The sequence below is a fragment of the Dendropsophus ebraccatus genome, chromosome 13 (genome assembly GCF_027789765.1).
Source record: "Dendropsophus ebraccatus isolate aDenEbr1 chromosome 13, aDenEbr1.pat, whole genome shotgun sequence".
In the NCBI taxonomy this organism is placed as follows: domain Eukaryota; kingdom Metazoa; phylum Chordata; class Amphibia; order Anura; family Hylidae; genus Dendropsophus; species Dendropsophus ebraccatus.
In genome coordinates, this window is record NC_091466.1 from 56,338,748 (window position 1) to 56,354,693 (window position 15,946).

At 43.1% G+C, this 15,946-nt stretch overlaps 1 protein-coding gene across 8 annotated transcripts in view; it reads left to right on the plus strand.

Annotated features, from left to right (window-relative positions):
• Window positions 1–15,946, plus strand: part of LOC138770350 (neutral alpha-glucosidase C-like) — a 93,166-nt gene that overhangs the window by 21,447 nt on the left and 55,773 nt on the right. For all 8 annotated transcript variants that reach the window (XM_069949408.1, XM_069949407.1, XM_069949406.1 and 5 more), the window contains 6 exons: window positions 1,860–1,961; window positions 2,952–3,195; window positions 3,828–3,892; window positions 5,393–5,469; window positions 6,029–6,103; window positions 7,117–7,230. In XM_069949408.1, coding sequence (XP_069805509.1) covers window positions 1,860–1,961; window positions 2,952–3,195; window positions 3,828–3,892; window positions 5,393–5,469; window positions 6,029–6,103; window positions 7,117–7,230 — 677 coding nt within the window. The remainder of the gene's footprint in view (window positions 1–1,859; window positions 1,962–2,951; window positions 3,196–3,827; window positions 3,893–5,392; window positions 5,470–6,028; window positions 6,104–7,116; window positions 7,231–15,946) is intronic.

Consider the following 15,946-nt stretch of genomic DNA (forward strand, 5'->3'; position numbering starts at 1 on the left):
GGGAACTATCAGCAGGTTAGACAAATCTAACCTGCTGCTAGCCCCCTATAGCAACGGGGACAATGAGGATAAAGGCATCTGTCTTATCTTCCTCCTTGGCGCTGGTCCCACCCTGTTGGGGTAAACTCCTCTCTGGAGTCTCTGGAGTACTGTTAGGAACACTGCCACGTCATCCAGTCTGCCATTCTAATGATAATCAATGGAGGAGGCGGGACGGGTGACCTGGCAATGCTCTAAGGGTGCTCTGGAGTGGAGTTTACCCCATCTAAAAGCATGGGACCGGCACCAAGGAGGAAGGTAACACACATACCTTCCTCCTCAGTGTCCTTGACGCTATAGAGGGCTATAACCTGCTGATAATTCCTGTTTAAGGTGTAGAAAAAAATCAACATCTTTAACTCAACGGAATGTACTTCCTAGAGCTACCTACACGTATTATTGTAAACCAAACACATCAGACTTCCCGACATTTTGCCAGGATCATCTAAAATTTGGATGTTTATGAGAGTTGTGTAACTATCACCTGACATGAAAGGGAAATTTGTAAAAAAAAAAAAGAAGTAGGATCAGGCATGTTGCCAGTGGTGGAGATAATCAGAATGATTTGTGCCCAAAATCTGGTTCAGTGTGCAGTGAGGAAACTAGGAAGTTATTAGATCCATGGGGGAGAAAAATAGTACAGGAATGTAAGTTACTTTACTAAGAAGAGTATTTTCCATGGTGTACATGTCTGACTTTTACGTCATTGTATACATTGCAACATATGGGGGCAAGTTATTCCAGTTGAACTTTAAGGGTAAATTCACACGGGCGGATCCGCCGGGAGTATTGTATTGCGGATTAGCTGCGGATTTCGTGCGTGAGACTCCCTGGGATCCGCCAGTGTGAATTTACCCTAAGGGTGCCTTCACACCTACCGGATCCACAGCGGATTTTCTGCTGCGCATCCGCAGTGGATCCGCAGCAGATTTGACTAAATGAATGAACACAGCATTAAATCCGCACTGTAAAATCCGCTGCGGATCCGGTGTGTGTGAAAGCACCCTTAGGGTGCAGTCACACGTACAGGATCCGCAGCAGATTTGATGGTGCAGATTTGAATCTGCAGCAGATCCGGAGAAGATTTGATGGGTCAGACTTGATTTGCTTTGACTCTCCAACTTCAAATCTGCGCTATCAAATCTGCTGCAGATCCTGTATGTGTGAACGCACCCTAAGGGTAGCTTCACACGTACCGTATCGCAGCTGATTTTCTTCTGCGGATCCAACTTGACTAAATGAATGAACACAGCATTAAATCTGCACTGTAAAATCCGCTGTGGATCCGCAGCTGATTTTACAGTGCGGATTTAATGCTGTGTTCATTCATTTAGTCAAGTCTGCTGCGGATCTGCTGCGGATAGGCAGCAGAAAATCAGCTGTGATACGGTACGTGTAAAGCTACCCTTATTAGGGGCAAAATTTACTGAAAAGTTATCCATAGGATAACTGATTGGCGGTGTGCCGACCCCTGACCCCTGCAGCATTTAGCTGTTTGGGACCAGAATACACAGTGAGCAGTGTTTGTCTCCGATGAATATGTAGCAGATGCGATGTATAAATGCAGCACAGCTACCAAGTGTAAGTGAACAGGACTTGAGCTGCACTTTCACATCGGTACCCCTACACAATGAACAAAGACAAACTCTGTTCACTGTGTACTGCAGCGCCAAACATCACCTTGTCGATCAGGTACTGATGAGCTATTGTGTGTTTAATTAGTAAATTTTACCCAGAATACTCCTTTAACTGACAAAAATATTTTAAAAGATGTATATTCATAAGTTCACCACAAACATCCATTTATTTTTGAATATTAGGCGCTGTGTGGACTGGAGATAATAAAGCAGAATGGGAGTATCTGAAAATTTCGGTACCAATGTTACTAACTCTCAATGTGGCCGGGATATCCTTTTGTGGAGGTAAATGAAGCTATTGTGTGGCCTCAGAAAAGGTTACACGAATACAGGGCTACTTAGGGTCCTTTTACAGGGACCAATTACTGGCAGGCAGGAAGATTTACTGCAGATAATCGACCGTGTAAAGGGGCCAGCGATCATTTGTTCTGTCTGTTACAGTCATGGAACGAGACAGCGCAGCCTAAGGGTGCTTTCACACTATGGAATCTGTGCAGAGAACTTACCACAGATTCCACCGCCCACTCACACCCATTACATTTACATTGTCTGCTCTGTCAGTCTTGTGCGTCCGCTATTCAATGAATAGCGGCCACACAAAACTGACATGTCAGTTTTTGATGCGGCCGCAAGTAATTTCATAGAAATCTCATAGAAATCAATGCAATGCATTTATTCAATTTATAACATTTATTAAATTTATAACATTTATTCAAGTTGTAACACCGGCCATTATTAATTGAATAAATTGAACATGGCAATATAGGAGAGTTGAAAAATTGTTGCATCTGCGAGAAGATTTCTTCATATTACAACAAGAAAGAAAAAAGTGATGGCACTGCCTGGCTCTCCACTAGATGGCACTATCTCAGGCTGGGTCCGGTATGTGGTGGTGCTCAATCCGAAATAAACATGCTGTATGAACAATGAATAAAGGATAAAAGGAGGCACTCACCAGCAGTGTATTCAGACCATCCGGCTTTTATTGCTGTGCGCAGGGGGAGCGGGGGAGACTCCCCCGCTCCCCCTGCGCACAGCAATAAAAGCCGGATGGTCTGAATACACTGCTGGTGAGTGCCTCCTTTTATCCTTTATTCATTGTTTCTTCATATTACGACTTTCTAACTTTTTTCTAACAGTCTAACTTTTTAATATTCTGAAAATAGACTATAGGTCTCTCTATGTAGCTGAATAAACAACAAGGACAGTTGACCACACATCAAAAACAGAAGGAAGGTTGCTGTATATGGTTGGTTTTCTCTTGTTATTTTCCAGCCGATGTTGGAGGTTTTGTTGGAGACCCAGACACGGAGCTCCTTGTCCGATGGTACCAGGCTGGTTCTTTCCAACCCTTTTTTCGAGCTCACGCAATGCTGGACTCTAAGCGCAGGGAGCCCTGGCTGTTTGGTGAAGACAACACCTCTATAATCAGGAGGGTAATAGAGGAACGCTACACTTTGCTTCCTTTTTGGTACCTGCTGTTCTATCGTGCACACAGATTTGCTGAGCCAGTGATGAGGTGAGGTGAATTTCTTCTAAAGGGGTTATCCAGCGCTACAAAAACATGGCCACTTTTCCCCCTACTGTTTTCTCCAGTTCAGCTGTGGTTTGCAATTAAGCTCTATTTACTTCAATGGAACTGAGTTTCAAAACCCCACCCAAACTGAAGACAACAGTAGGGGGAAAATGGCCATGTTTTTGTAGCGCTGGATAACCCCTTTAATTGTTTACTATGAATGTTGTTTCCTATCTAGTGGCACGTTAAATTCTTTGCAACAGTGAGCAATCATATTCCTTGACCTTTGGCCTAAGGGTTACTGCAGAGCAGCTCCTATTCACTTCAATGGGAGCTGTTCTGAAGTAACCCTACACCACCACTGCAAACAATGTGTGGAACTGTGTTTATTTGTGGCGCCATGGCTGTGCCGATCAGCGGATCTGCAGGGGTGTTGGGTATCGGCAACCCACCCCCACACACCAGCTGTTGTTGACCTATCCTGTGGACAGACTATCAACAGCTTTTGGCTGGAAAACCACTTTATTGATTCAGAACGAGAAGTGCATACTTGTTAGCTCTAGTTTTTCTTGTTTGTTATAAAATTGTGTAGTGTTTACAAAATATATAATTTTCTTTTACTGTTCACCAAACAGGCCTTTGTGGGTTGAATTTCCTATGTATCAAGAAGCTTTTGGAGTAGATACACAATACATGCTAGGTGAGACGCCTATAAAAAAATGCTACATCAACAGACACTTTTGGGATATTTTGTTATTACTTGGAATACTTGTATTTTTGGGTTGTATGAAACAAAATTGGCCTCTGCAAATTCTGTGTATCAGAGTACATAGCAAATGTGTTCTCCTTGGCGTCTGTTCTCCTGAACTCCATTGAAGGCAACAGAGACTATATCAGCCCTATGTAAAAGACCCAGCCATCAGCCAACACATGGGAAATCACTCGTTTGATGGATCATGCAGCCTTTAAAATCATTTTTGGTTGCCTGCACATCTGCCTGTATAGACAGGGAATCTGTGGTCAATAGTGATGCAAGTGAAGAGCTGCAATTTAACAATCTGTTAAAAGGTTGCATCCCTTGCTGCACAATAGTTGTAGATCTGCTGGATTGTAGTGATCAGCCAAGGCAGGGACGGACACAGACTGCATAGGGCCCTGTGCATAAAAGGTGCCTTGGCCCCCCCATAACCACGCCACCACACTTCTCCCCCACCCAGGTGCATATAAAACTATGCACATCTATATGTGCTCAACAATTTCCACCTTTGCATTGTTTTGTGCAAACATTTGAGAGTATTGTGCAAAAAAATCAGAACTGTTAACACTGGTTATCTGCATTGTTATTACATAGCATGGCTTATGTACATATACACACCACTGACACACACATTTACATATATACAGATACACCACTGACACACACACATTTACACTGGTATGTGATTACACTAGTGCAGAATAGACTGTACAAGGAGAAATCATCTCCCAAGTGTAATAAGAACTTCTGAATTAGAAACAATATCATCTGCTGCAGAACATCTTAATAAGCACATCAATCACCAGATTGCTGGAATGAGTGTCAATCTGACAAGAGACAATAAATACTGGGAATTACTTTTAGTGGTGGGTTCCCTTATAAGAGCCCAGCATTAATAGAGGCTGCTGCAGCAAATCTTTGGGAGCAAACCTGTCAATCACTTAAGACACCTCTGACACAAACACACATACACCACTGTCACAGAAACTACTGACATACACACAGATACATACATAAACACACACTGGCTGACACATATAGATACAGTCATTACACACACACTGACATATATATATATATATATATATATATATATATATATATATATATATATATATATATATATATATATATATACACACACATAGAGATACAGGACATACATACAGCACCTACAGCTCTGTCTTCCCTCCCTCTTCTCTGTAATTGGGCATATTGCTGCACATGGTAACACTGAGGACTTGCGGGTCATGTGATTCTGGTCCTTCAGCGATGGGCCCCTCTCCCCCTCCAGGCCGATCTGACTGCACATGTAATTTGTCTGCCACTTTGCCAAAGGTCTGTCCATCTAATAGGATCCTTAGTGCTATATCACACATTGCTATTTGTTACACCTAGCACTGCCCACTACTAATGTAACACCTGTTATATGTTTGTTCCTAGGAAATGCTTTATTAGTTGCCCCAGTGTTAGACCCTGGAGTCACTTCCATTGATGTGCTTTTTCCTGGCCATGGAGAGGTATAGTACTCAAAATCAACTATAAAAATGAGTCTGTAAATGAAATTGTCTGCACTGGTTTTGTGTGTGTGTACTGTATGTATTGTCTCCTGTCTAACCCTATCACACATGACAGTATGAAAATTCAGGTGCTATCCATTTCACATCCTGCATGGTATTGTACTTATTTAGTGTCTGTACTATATGGAAACAAGATGTTTTTTTTTCTCACTGGTGCATGTATGGTAAGGTTATAGTACCTGGATTAGAGATGAGCGAAACTATACTAAGTTCAGGTTTGCAAAACCCTGAAAGCTCGGGCTGCATCCATCTTCTCCAGCCACCGGAAGTCAAATGCCAAGCATTTAGGATTTGGCGAACCTGAACTTACTGTAGTTTCACTCATCTCTAAACTGGATCAGTCTTTGAGGAAAAAAAAGAGATATAAAGAATGCAATAATGTTGGACTACCTATTAGCCAAGAGTCATTTTGCCTTCTTCTTATTCAACTATTTGTGAACGTGATGAGCATACTTATATTTTTAACCTAGTATGTTCCTCTTCTAATTTTCTTCTATAGTACTGGTATGACTTTCGAAACTTTAACTGTGTTGGTAGTTCTCACAAACAAAAAGTGGACGTCACATTAGAAAAGGTGAGAGGAGACTGGTCATATATATCATATATTCTACATAATACTTATAACTACCAGAATTCTGGCGCTCTTCCATCTTAGCTCCAATGACAGTGAAATGTGCAACATCGTGCTTGCTTATTTGCTGGTAGATTTAAAGGGGTTGTCTGGGATGATATTATATTTTACAATACTGTCGGGCTGCATGGGAGATACACTTACCTGTCCCATTCCGCCGCCATTGTTGGGTCCTGGGCTGCCTGCTCTTTGCCATCACCAACATTTTCAAAACATCTGGTGATGCTTTTTTCCTGACGGAAAAGGAAGCTCAGTATAAACGCTGTACTGGCTATACTTAGTTTCCATTTCCTTCGGGAATGACGCGTCACCAGATGTTTTGAAAATGCTGGCAGTGGTGGAAAGACGGGAGGCTCAGAACTCGGCAACAGTGCTGGAAAAGAACAGTCCCTGACATTTTCCCTGCAGCCAGACAACATAGTAAAATATAATATTATCCTGAACAACCCCTTGAAGCTCCCCCAACAGTTTCTATTTCCTGGTCTGTTTCAACACAACCATACAACCTCTGTAGTCATCCTTGGCTATAGTAGGTCACCAGCTATTACACCTTTCTATTGAAATGTATGTAGAGATGTATCCTAAGATTGTCTCTATCTGTATGCTGCTCATCGGGCTGCGGCGCTTTGAAGTGTGCTCTGCTCCGTGCCGCTCCTTACCAGGTGCTGGGAAAAGATGGATCCCGTCCTGGGAATCTTCTTCTCCCAGTTTCCCAGGACTGGATCCATAATTTTTTCAGCACCTGGGAAGGAGCGGCACGGAGCAGAGCACACTTCAAAGCGCCGCAGCCCGATGAGAAGCATACAGATAGGGACGATGCTCTTCGCTTCGTCCCTACTGTAAATTCGCTCATTCCTAATTGTGAATATAGAATGTGAGACTTCCAAAGTCTGGGAATGCTAAGCCTAGCAGCCATTATTAGATGCGATAATATAATGAGATTATTTTTCATGCAGATTCCAGTTTATCAGCATGGAGGATCTATAATTCCTGTACATAAAACAATTGCCAAGTCAACAGGTTGGATGGAGAATTTTCCATATGAGCTACGTGTAGCACTAGATCGTAAGGTGAATGTCTTTATTTTCAGAGAGAGAGTTATTCAGTGGTTCCATAATCTGTATTTTAAATTACTGGTAAATATTTAGTAGAATTTACAGCCCAATATGTTTTCTTTTACATTCTATAATATTCAGTTCAGTTACATTCAGTGACTCACAGAGGGCATGTTCTTTAAATAAATCACAGGTGACAGTTCCTCTAATTATCATGAAAAACTCCTGGCCATAAATCCTCTTCACAGAATCTTCTAGACAAATATTTTTGGCCATTCATTCACTCCAGCAACACCCTCACCTCTTTACAAAACCTGTATTGCCCCACACAGTACTAGTACCCACTTCGTGCCCCTGTACAATAGGCTCCTTCCATGCCCTCCTATAATAGTTAGCCTCCTTCTGTGCCCCCATATAGTAGTTAGCTCCCCTCTATGTCCATATATAGTATTATGTGACTATGGGCCAACATGTAATGTTAGACCCCTCTGTGCCCCCATATAGTATTAGCCCTCTGCTATGCCCATAACATACTAAGCCTTTTTTGTCCCACTGTATAGTATAAGTCCTCCTTAGTGCCACTATATAGTGTTAAGACCCCTTGTGCTCCCATATATCCCTCTTTGCTCCAATTTATAGCTGGGACCCTTCTGCCCCTTACACAGTGTTAGGCCTTCTATTTACCCACATTTATTGTTAGGCCCGCTCTGTACACTACCCTTATATAGTATAAGGCATTTACACTGTACCCCTATATAGTTATGAGGCTCCTCTGTGTACTATATAATAGGCCCCCTCTGTGCCCCCATATATCACTTCCTATTCCTGAAATTCATAAAATACATGATTTAAACTGAATTGAGTTAAAAAGAGCCAATAGCCATACATACAAGAACAACCACAACACAGTGTCAGGAACCGGTGACACCAGACACACAGAGACAGTGAGCCCTAAGCTCAGCCCCGCCCACTGACTCTACCTATTTGCCCCCCTAGGCTAAACCCTAGGGCAGCAACTGGGCGGCGGTCCCTGCACTGGCTTGGTGGGACAAAAAGACAAGACAGACAGACAAAACACAATAAAGAATGGTCGACAGTCCGGGTCACAACAATCTGGCAGCAAACGTACAAAATCGGATCCAAAAGCGTAGTCAGAAAACAGGCAATGAGGTCAGGGGCAGGCGGCAAACAAGGGAGGTCAAAAATACTAAGCAGGAGTCAGGAGAAAACCAGAAAACAGAACACACAAGCAGGCAGAGACAAGTCAATAACCGGCAAGGTCCAGGCAGAAACAGAAATCTTAAATAGGACACCAGGAACCAAGTCCAGAAGATGATAGGAGGAACCAGCTGTCAATCACTGAGGCAAGGCAGGTTAACCGTTACATGACCAGGGAAGCTTAGAAGCACAGACATGGGTGGGGCAGGGAAAACAATTAGCAGACCAGAAGAAATAAGACACAGTTCAGACAGGGCAAAAACAAGGCAAACAAAACACAGAATAATTTGAAGATTATGGCCAAAATCGCAGTCTTTGGCGCAGAGGTCGAATCTTCGCAGCAGAGGGTGGCACTGATGCCTTTTCAGGCGCGATCATGACATTACCCCCCCTTTTATGAGGGGCCTCTGGACCCTCACCAGACCTAGGAGGGAAAGGACCTCTTACAATGCATGTCTCAATGTCACTGGAAATATCATCGTCCGTCTCCCACTCATCAGAATCAGACTCCAAGAGATATGTAACCGGTCTGACAGATCTCCCATAACTACTCAAATTAATACCAGACACAGATCCAAATTCTGCCTTACATGAGGACACAGACCTAGTACCATCACCAGGACATACAGAGCCAATTTCCACCTTACACAAATTAGCAGACATGGTATCCTCGGCGGGACACACAGAGCCAACTTCCATATTGCCCGAACTTACTGACTTGTTATCAGCGGGACAATGCACAACAACTACACCCACCTGGGCGCCCAGATGACCCTCCTGGTAGTCATCTGGACGCTGATGATCTGGCCTTGAAGGACGCTTGGCACAAAAGCTGATGAAGTGTCCACTTTCACCGCAATAAAAACATAGTCCGTTCAGTCTTCTGTGTTCTTTACGGGCCAGGGATCTTTTAATTTTGCCCAGTTCTGAAGGTTTCTCTATGGTGACCAGAGGACGAGACATAGTAGGCAGAGGTTTGGAGGGGATAGAAGTAGGAACATTAATGACACAGGGGTGGTCTAGGCGTGGTCTTAGCGTGCGATCAATGGTAATCGCCAGGGAAATAGCCTCTTCAAGGGAGCTAGGGGTGGGGTGACTGACCCAAGCATCTCTGAACGTCACATATGTGTTCAGGTCCCCAGAACACTTCTCAGGCTCCTTGAGTGTGACCACTGGGGTGGCAGGAGTGGTAGCTGGTAGCTGCTGGACCAATAGCTGGACCTGTTTGGCCAGCTCAAAAACAAGATTAGCAAGACCCTCAAAACGGACAAATAACTCCTGTGCTGAGTCCATTACTGGCCACAGGTAAGGAGTTAAAAAAAATATTGTATGGCCGGTTATTATGTCAGGAACCGGTGACACCAGACACACAGAGACAGTGAGCCCTAAGCTCAGCCCCGCCCACTGACTCTACCTATTTGCCCCCCTAGGCTAAACCCTAGGGCAGCAACTGGGCGGCGGTCCCTGCACTGGCTTGGTGGGACAAAAAGACAAGACAGACAGACAAAACACAATAAAGAATGGTCGACAGTCCGGGTCACAACAATCTGGCAGCAAACGTACAAAATCGGATCCAAAAGCGTAGTCAGAAAACAGGCAATGAGGTCAGGGGCAGGCGGCAAACAAGGGAGGTCAAAAATACTAAGCAGGAGTCAGGAGAAAACCAGAAAACAGAACACACAAGCAGGCAGAGACAAGTCAATAACCGGCAAGGTCCAGGCAGAAACAGAAATCTTAAATAGGACACCAGGAACCAAGTCCAGAAGATGATAGGAGGAACCAGCTGTCAATCACTGAGGCAAGGCAGGTTAACCGTTACATGACCAGGGAAGCTTAGAAGCACAGACATGGGTGGGGCAGGGAAAACAATTAGCAGACCAGAAGAAATAAGACACAGTTCAGACAGGGCAAAAACAAGGCAAACAAAACACAGAATAATTTGAAGATTATGGCCAAAATCGCAGTCTTTGGCGCAGAGGTCGAATCTTCGCAGCAGAGGGTGGCACTGATGCCTTTTCAGGCGCGATCATGACACACAGGATTAGTATATTGATTATTGCACAACGGCTTAACTATAATGTATTGCACAGTAAACTATATCCCTAGAGACTCACTGCACAGTCCACCAAAATGTAAAGTACAAGTGCCATAATTGCCTAATGCCCAGGTCCTTTGCTGTAGCCAAACCGGAGGTAAAGAATAGTAATGCTCATATTACCTGTGGGGTGGATGTGTACACGCTCCCCTCCACACCCCCATATATTAGTAGGGCTCCCTCTGTATCCCCATATAGTAGTTAAGCTTCTCTGTGCCCCTATATTGTGTTAGGTACCCTTTCTACCCCCATATTGTATTTGGTCTCCTCCATGCCCTCTTATAATAGTTAGGTCCCTCTGTGCCCCTATATAGTGTTAGCCCCCCACCCACACACACCCACATCATTCGTGTCGGCTGATCGTTGCGTCGTTTGTCTTTCAAACATGTTGAAAGACAAACGACTGATACAGCTCCCCGGTTAATTAGCGGAAGACTTACCCGCTCGCTGCTGCCGCATGGAATAGAGGCAGCAGCGAGCGGGGAACGAGAAGCAAACGAGCGCTAATAGCGCTTGTTCGCTCCTGTCAGTCGGCTCGTGGAATAGGGCCTTAAGGCCTGCACAATAGTACCCAAATCGCTCAATGAAAAAAAAACCTCACTTGTTCTCTAATGATACTCTGTTTAGGTCCTTTTCTCTCTCAGCAAGTCCTCATAGCCTCAGTTCCACATCACTTTTTCAACTGTGTGTACATCTCAGAGACACACATGCACAGTTGAAAGCAACACTCACCCTGGAATCTGTGATTCCCTCAAGGGTCCTACATTACAGCATAGTGCACAGACATTGTAGTCAGGGCCGGTTTTAGACTAAGGGCCCTATTCCACGGGACGATTATCGTTTGGATAATCGTTAACGATTAACGATCTCAAACGACCGCTATTGCGAAAGACCTGAAAACGTTCACTCATTTCCATGGAACGATAATCGTTACTTATGATCGTAATTGCGATCGTTTCTCTTCGCTATTTATTCGCTATTGCGTTCGTATCTATTGAGAACGACCGAACGATGTCTTATTCAATGCGAACGATTTGCGAACGAGCAATGATAAAAATAGGTCCAGGTCTTATTAAAAGATCAACGATTTCTCGTTCGGTCGTTAATCGTTAACTGCATTTCAACCGAACGATTATCGTTCAGATTCGAACGATTTAACGATAATCTGAACGATAATCGTCCCGTGGAATAGGGCCCTAAATGTGGCCCTGGGCAAAGTTGAAGGTGGGGCCCCATATGCTGAAATATTGTAGCAACAATTTAAGGTCCCCATACATTTTACTCTTTTGTTGGTGGTACCTGCTGCTCGTGGTGGGTTTGGCCATCAGTGTAAGGTGTATGGGGCACTCTGGACAGTCCTCTGACAGATGATATCAGTGGACATAGGGGGTCGGACTTGATAGAAAATCAACACCCAACCTCTTTGTTGTCAGAGAGATAAGCCACCATCAGATCTGTCTGGCTATAGCTTATCCCTCTTATAGAGGACACAGGAACACTCATCTGTGCCGAACATTCCTGTGTATGGGGAGGACGGGGCCGGATGGGAGAGAGAATTGTCAGCTGAAGGATTGTTCAGCCAGCAGCCACTGAAAGTGTACGGACAGTATAAGGGTCGTACTACACGGCCTGATATTCCGGAGAAGTGAGTGCCAATCTAGTAGAATGGAGCTCGCTTACAGAGCCTACCACATGGCTCAATTATTGTGCAGCAAAGGCTGTATATACATATATATATATATCTATCATTAGTGATGTCTGTGCAGCCCTTGCTGTATATAGTAAATAATAAAGATATACTGTATATATACTACCTGATCACGTTCCCCGGTGTCCTCAGGCCTTGTCTGTGGGATCCCCCAGTCACCGCAGCTGCAGCTCTCACTTCTAGTCCCCTCTCTGAGGTGACAGGCCGCTCAGGCAATCACTGGCCATAACAAACAGACAAAGCCTGAGGACACCAGGAACATGATCGGGTAACTAACAGCTTTATTATTTTATATGCACATCAGCCAATGATTTTTAAACTTGACAAAAGAAAACGATCAGTTGATGATTGTTGTCTTTATTACACAGAGCGATATCGTCTGGATTCGAACAATTTTCGCTCTGTGTATTAGGGCCCTTATTCACATTGAGTCAGTTCAGAAGGTTACATGCCAGGACTGCCGCTACTGTACATGCCAGGACTGCCGCTACTGTACATGCCAGGACTGCCGCTACTGTAGATGCCAGGACTGCCGCGACTGTACATGTCAGGACTGCCACTACTGTACATGCCAGGACTGCCGCTACTGTACATGCAAGGACTGCCGCTACTGTACATGCCAGGACTGCCGCTAGTTTTGTAAACACAAGAACTATTTATATGAATTGTTTAAAAAAAATAAATTTAAAAAATCACTATATCAGGACCAAATATTACCTCCATACTGTTATTGAAGAAAACACACTATATACAGGCCAATATTACTACCATAGAGTGACCACAGCGTAATGACTCTATATACAGACCAATATTAGAACCATACCATGACCGCCACATAAAGACTCTATATACAGACCAATATTACCACCATAGACTGACCACCACATAATATAGTTCTGTAAATAATGCATACATAGAGTCATTATGTGGCGGTCACTCTATGGCAGTAATATTGGTCTGTATATAGAATGTATAGTGTCATTATGTGGCGGTTATGGTGTGGTGCTAATATTGGTTTGTATATTGAGTCATTATGTGGTGGTCAGTCTATGGTGGTAATATTGGTCTGTATATAGTGTATATACAGTCATTATGCAGTAGTCAGTCTATGGTGGTAATATTGGTCTGTATATAGTGTATATAGAGTCATTATGTGGCAGTCACTCTATGGCAGTAATGACTCTATATATACACTATATACAGACCAATATTACCCCCATAGACTGACCACTGCATAATGACTCTATATACACTATATACAGACCAATATTACCTCCATAGACTGACCACTGCATTATGACTCTGTATACAGACCAATATTACCACCATAGACTGACCACTGCATAATGACTCTATATACACTATATACAGACCAATATTACTGCCATAGACTGACCACCACATAATGACTCTATATACAGACCGATATTAGCACCACACCATAACCTCCACATAATGACACTATACATTCTATATACAGACCAATATTACTGCCATAGAGTGACCACTGCATAATGACACTATATATACACTATATACAGAACTATATTATGTGGTGGTCAGTCTATGGCAGTAATGACTCTATATATACACTATATACAGACTAATATTACCCCCATACAGTGACCACCACCTAAGGACTGAATACCACCTTATTTTTTTCTCAATAAAACACACACCGTATTGCCTTAGTGACATCATCATACACTATACATAGGAGCTGCAGCCAATCACCGGCCTCAGTGGTCACCGGCAGCAATTACATAGGACGGATGAGGCCAGAGAATGGCGGCAGCTCCTATATACAGTACATTCACTTCTACACCTCTGCTGGACAGGGGAGTCAGCAATGCTGATAAACACACTATACTATATATATATATATATATATATATATATATATATATATATATATATATATATATATATATATATATAAACACACACACACACACACTAACACATCCATGAAAACACATACAAATCCAAACCATCCAGTCCATACAGTACACAGACATGTAACACTACATTCATCCATTATACACCTACATTTATACACACTACACACTACATGTACAGTATACTTACTACCACTAGCAGCATGCTGGGAGTAATGGTGCATCCTCTAATGTCCATGCAGCAGCAGCAGGCTGGGATCCTCACCCTGCAGCCTGCAGCCCTCTCCTCCATGTCCCGACTGCTGTAATATTACACCATCTGACACAGAGGAAGTCACAAGGTGTAGTGAAGCTGGATGGAGCACACTCCGGAGCAGAGCGGGTCCTGCAGCCTCTGTGTGACCCCTGATATGAGCCATCAGCTGTAGCCAGGGATCACTGACAGAGGCTGCAGGACGCTGTCTGTGCACTCCTGCCCATAAAAAAAAAATGTAACTGCCGTAGGGGGCCCCCAGGGGATGGGGGCCCTGGGCATTTGCCCTGTCCGCCCCCCCCCCAACGCCGGCCCTGATTGTAGTCCACAGATGATTATGTTGGGGAAGAGAAAGATGGATTGGGCATATTGGATTTTACTTGCTCAATGCTCACATTTCTTTAAAAAAAACTAATTTCCACAGAAATTTTTTGCAACTGATAAAAAGTGTTACCTGTAATGACCAGGATTAAAGTTAATGACTGTTGTCTCCAGTTCAGGTGTGGTTTGCAATTAAGCTCCATTCATTTCAATGGAACTTAATTACAAAACCTGCACCCAAACTGGAGAGGTTCTGTCTCTGGAGCAAAGTGGCCATGTTTTTGTAAAGCTGGATAACCCCTTTAATACCTAACTGTTTAACCATCAAGATACTCTATTTTTTCCCCCTTTTGCTGAGTTTGGTGGGGTTAAAGGGTTGGTTAAAAAGGATTTTAAAATGGCTGCTTTATTACAGAAACATTGCCACACCTGTCCACAGGTTGTGTATGATATTGCACCTTGGCCTCCTTTACTTCAATGGAGTCGAGTTGCCATAGCAAAGACAACTCATCGGTAGGTGTGGCACAGTTTTTTTTAACAAAATGGCCATATTTTTCTAATCCTGTAGAATCCCTTTGTTAATGGTTTTTTGAAAGCCATGGCCTAAGTACTGCCTTCAAGGCTGTATTATGTTCATGCCTGTCATGACATATGTATGGTATGTACTAATACAGTGGGTGTGTGTACATCTTTTTACTGTGCATGGACAGTAATATATTGCAGTATGGAAACTTTAATACTTTAAATAAAATAAAAAAAGTTAAAAAAAAAATGTAAATTTGAGTAAAAAATTCCATCAGGGAAAAAAAACAAATGTTAAATAAAAACAAATGAACAAGTTTTTAAATATTTTGGTAAAGAAACTGGTCACAGATAAACTGCTATGTTCCTAACTGAGTGCTATGTTACTGCTGTTCTGGAGGTTTCTGTCCCATCATCTCACTATAATCACACATAGGGTATGTTCACACTACGGAATACGTGCAGAGACTTCAAGTGGATTGCGCTGCGCAGCCTCTGCTTGAAGTTCCACCCGTCCCATAGACATAATGGTATTCTTCGGTAAATTCCGCCGTCTGCCCAAAGAATGGACATGAGTACGTTTTCTGGCAATTTTTGTGTGGCACACCATTAGTAAATAAGGCAGAACAGTAAACCAGCAGGGAAAATGGATAAAAAAACTACATTTTTCTGATGGCACAACATTAGAGTCTAAAATAAGGCTGATAATAATAATA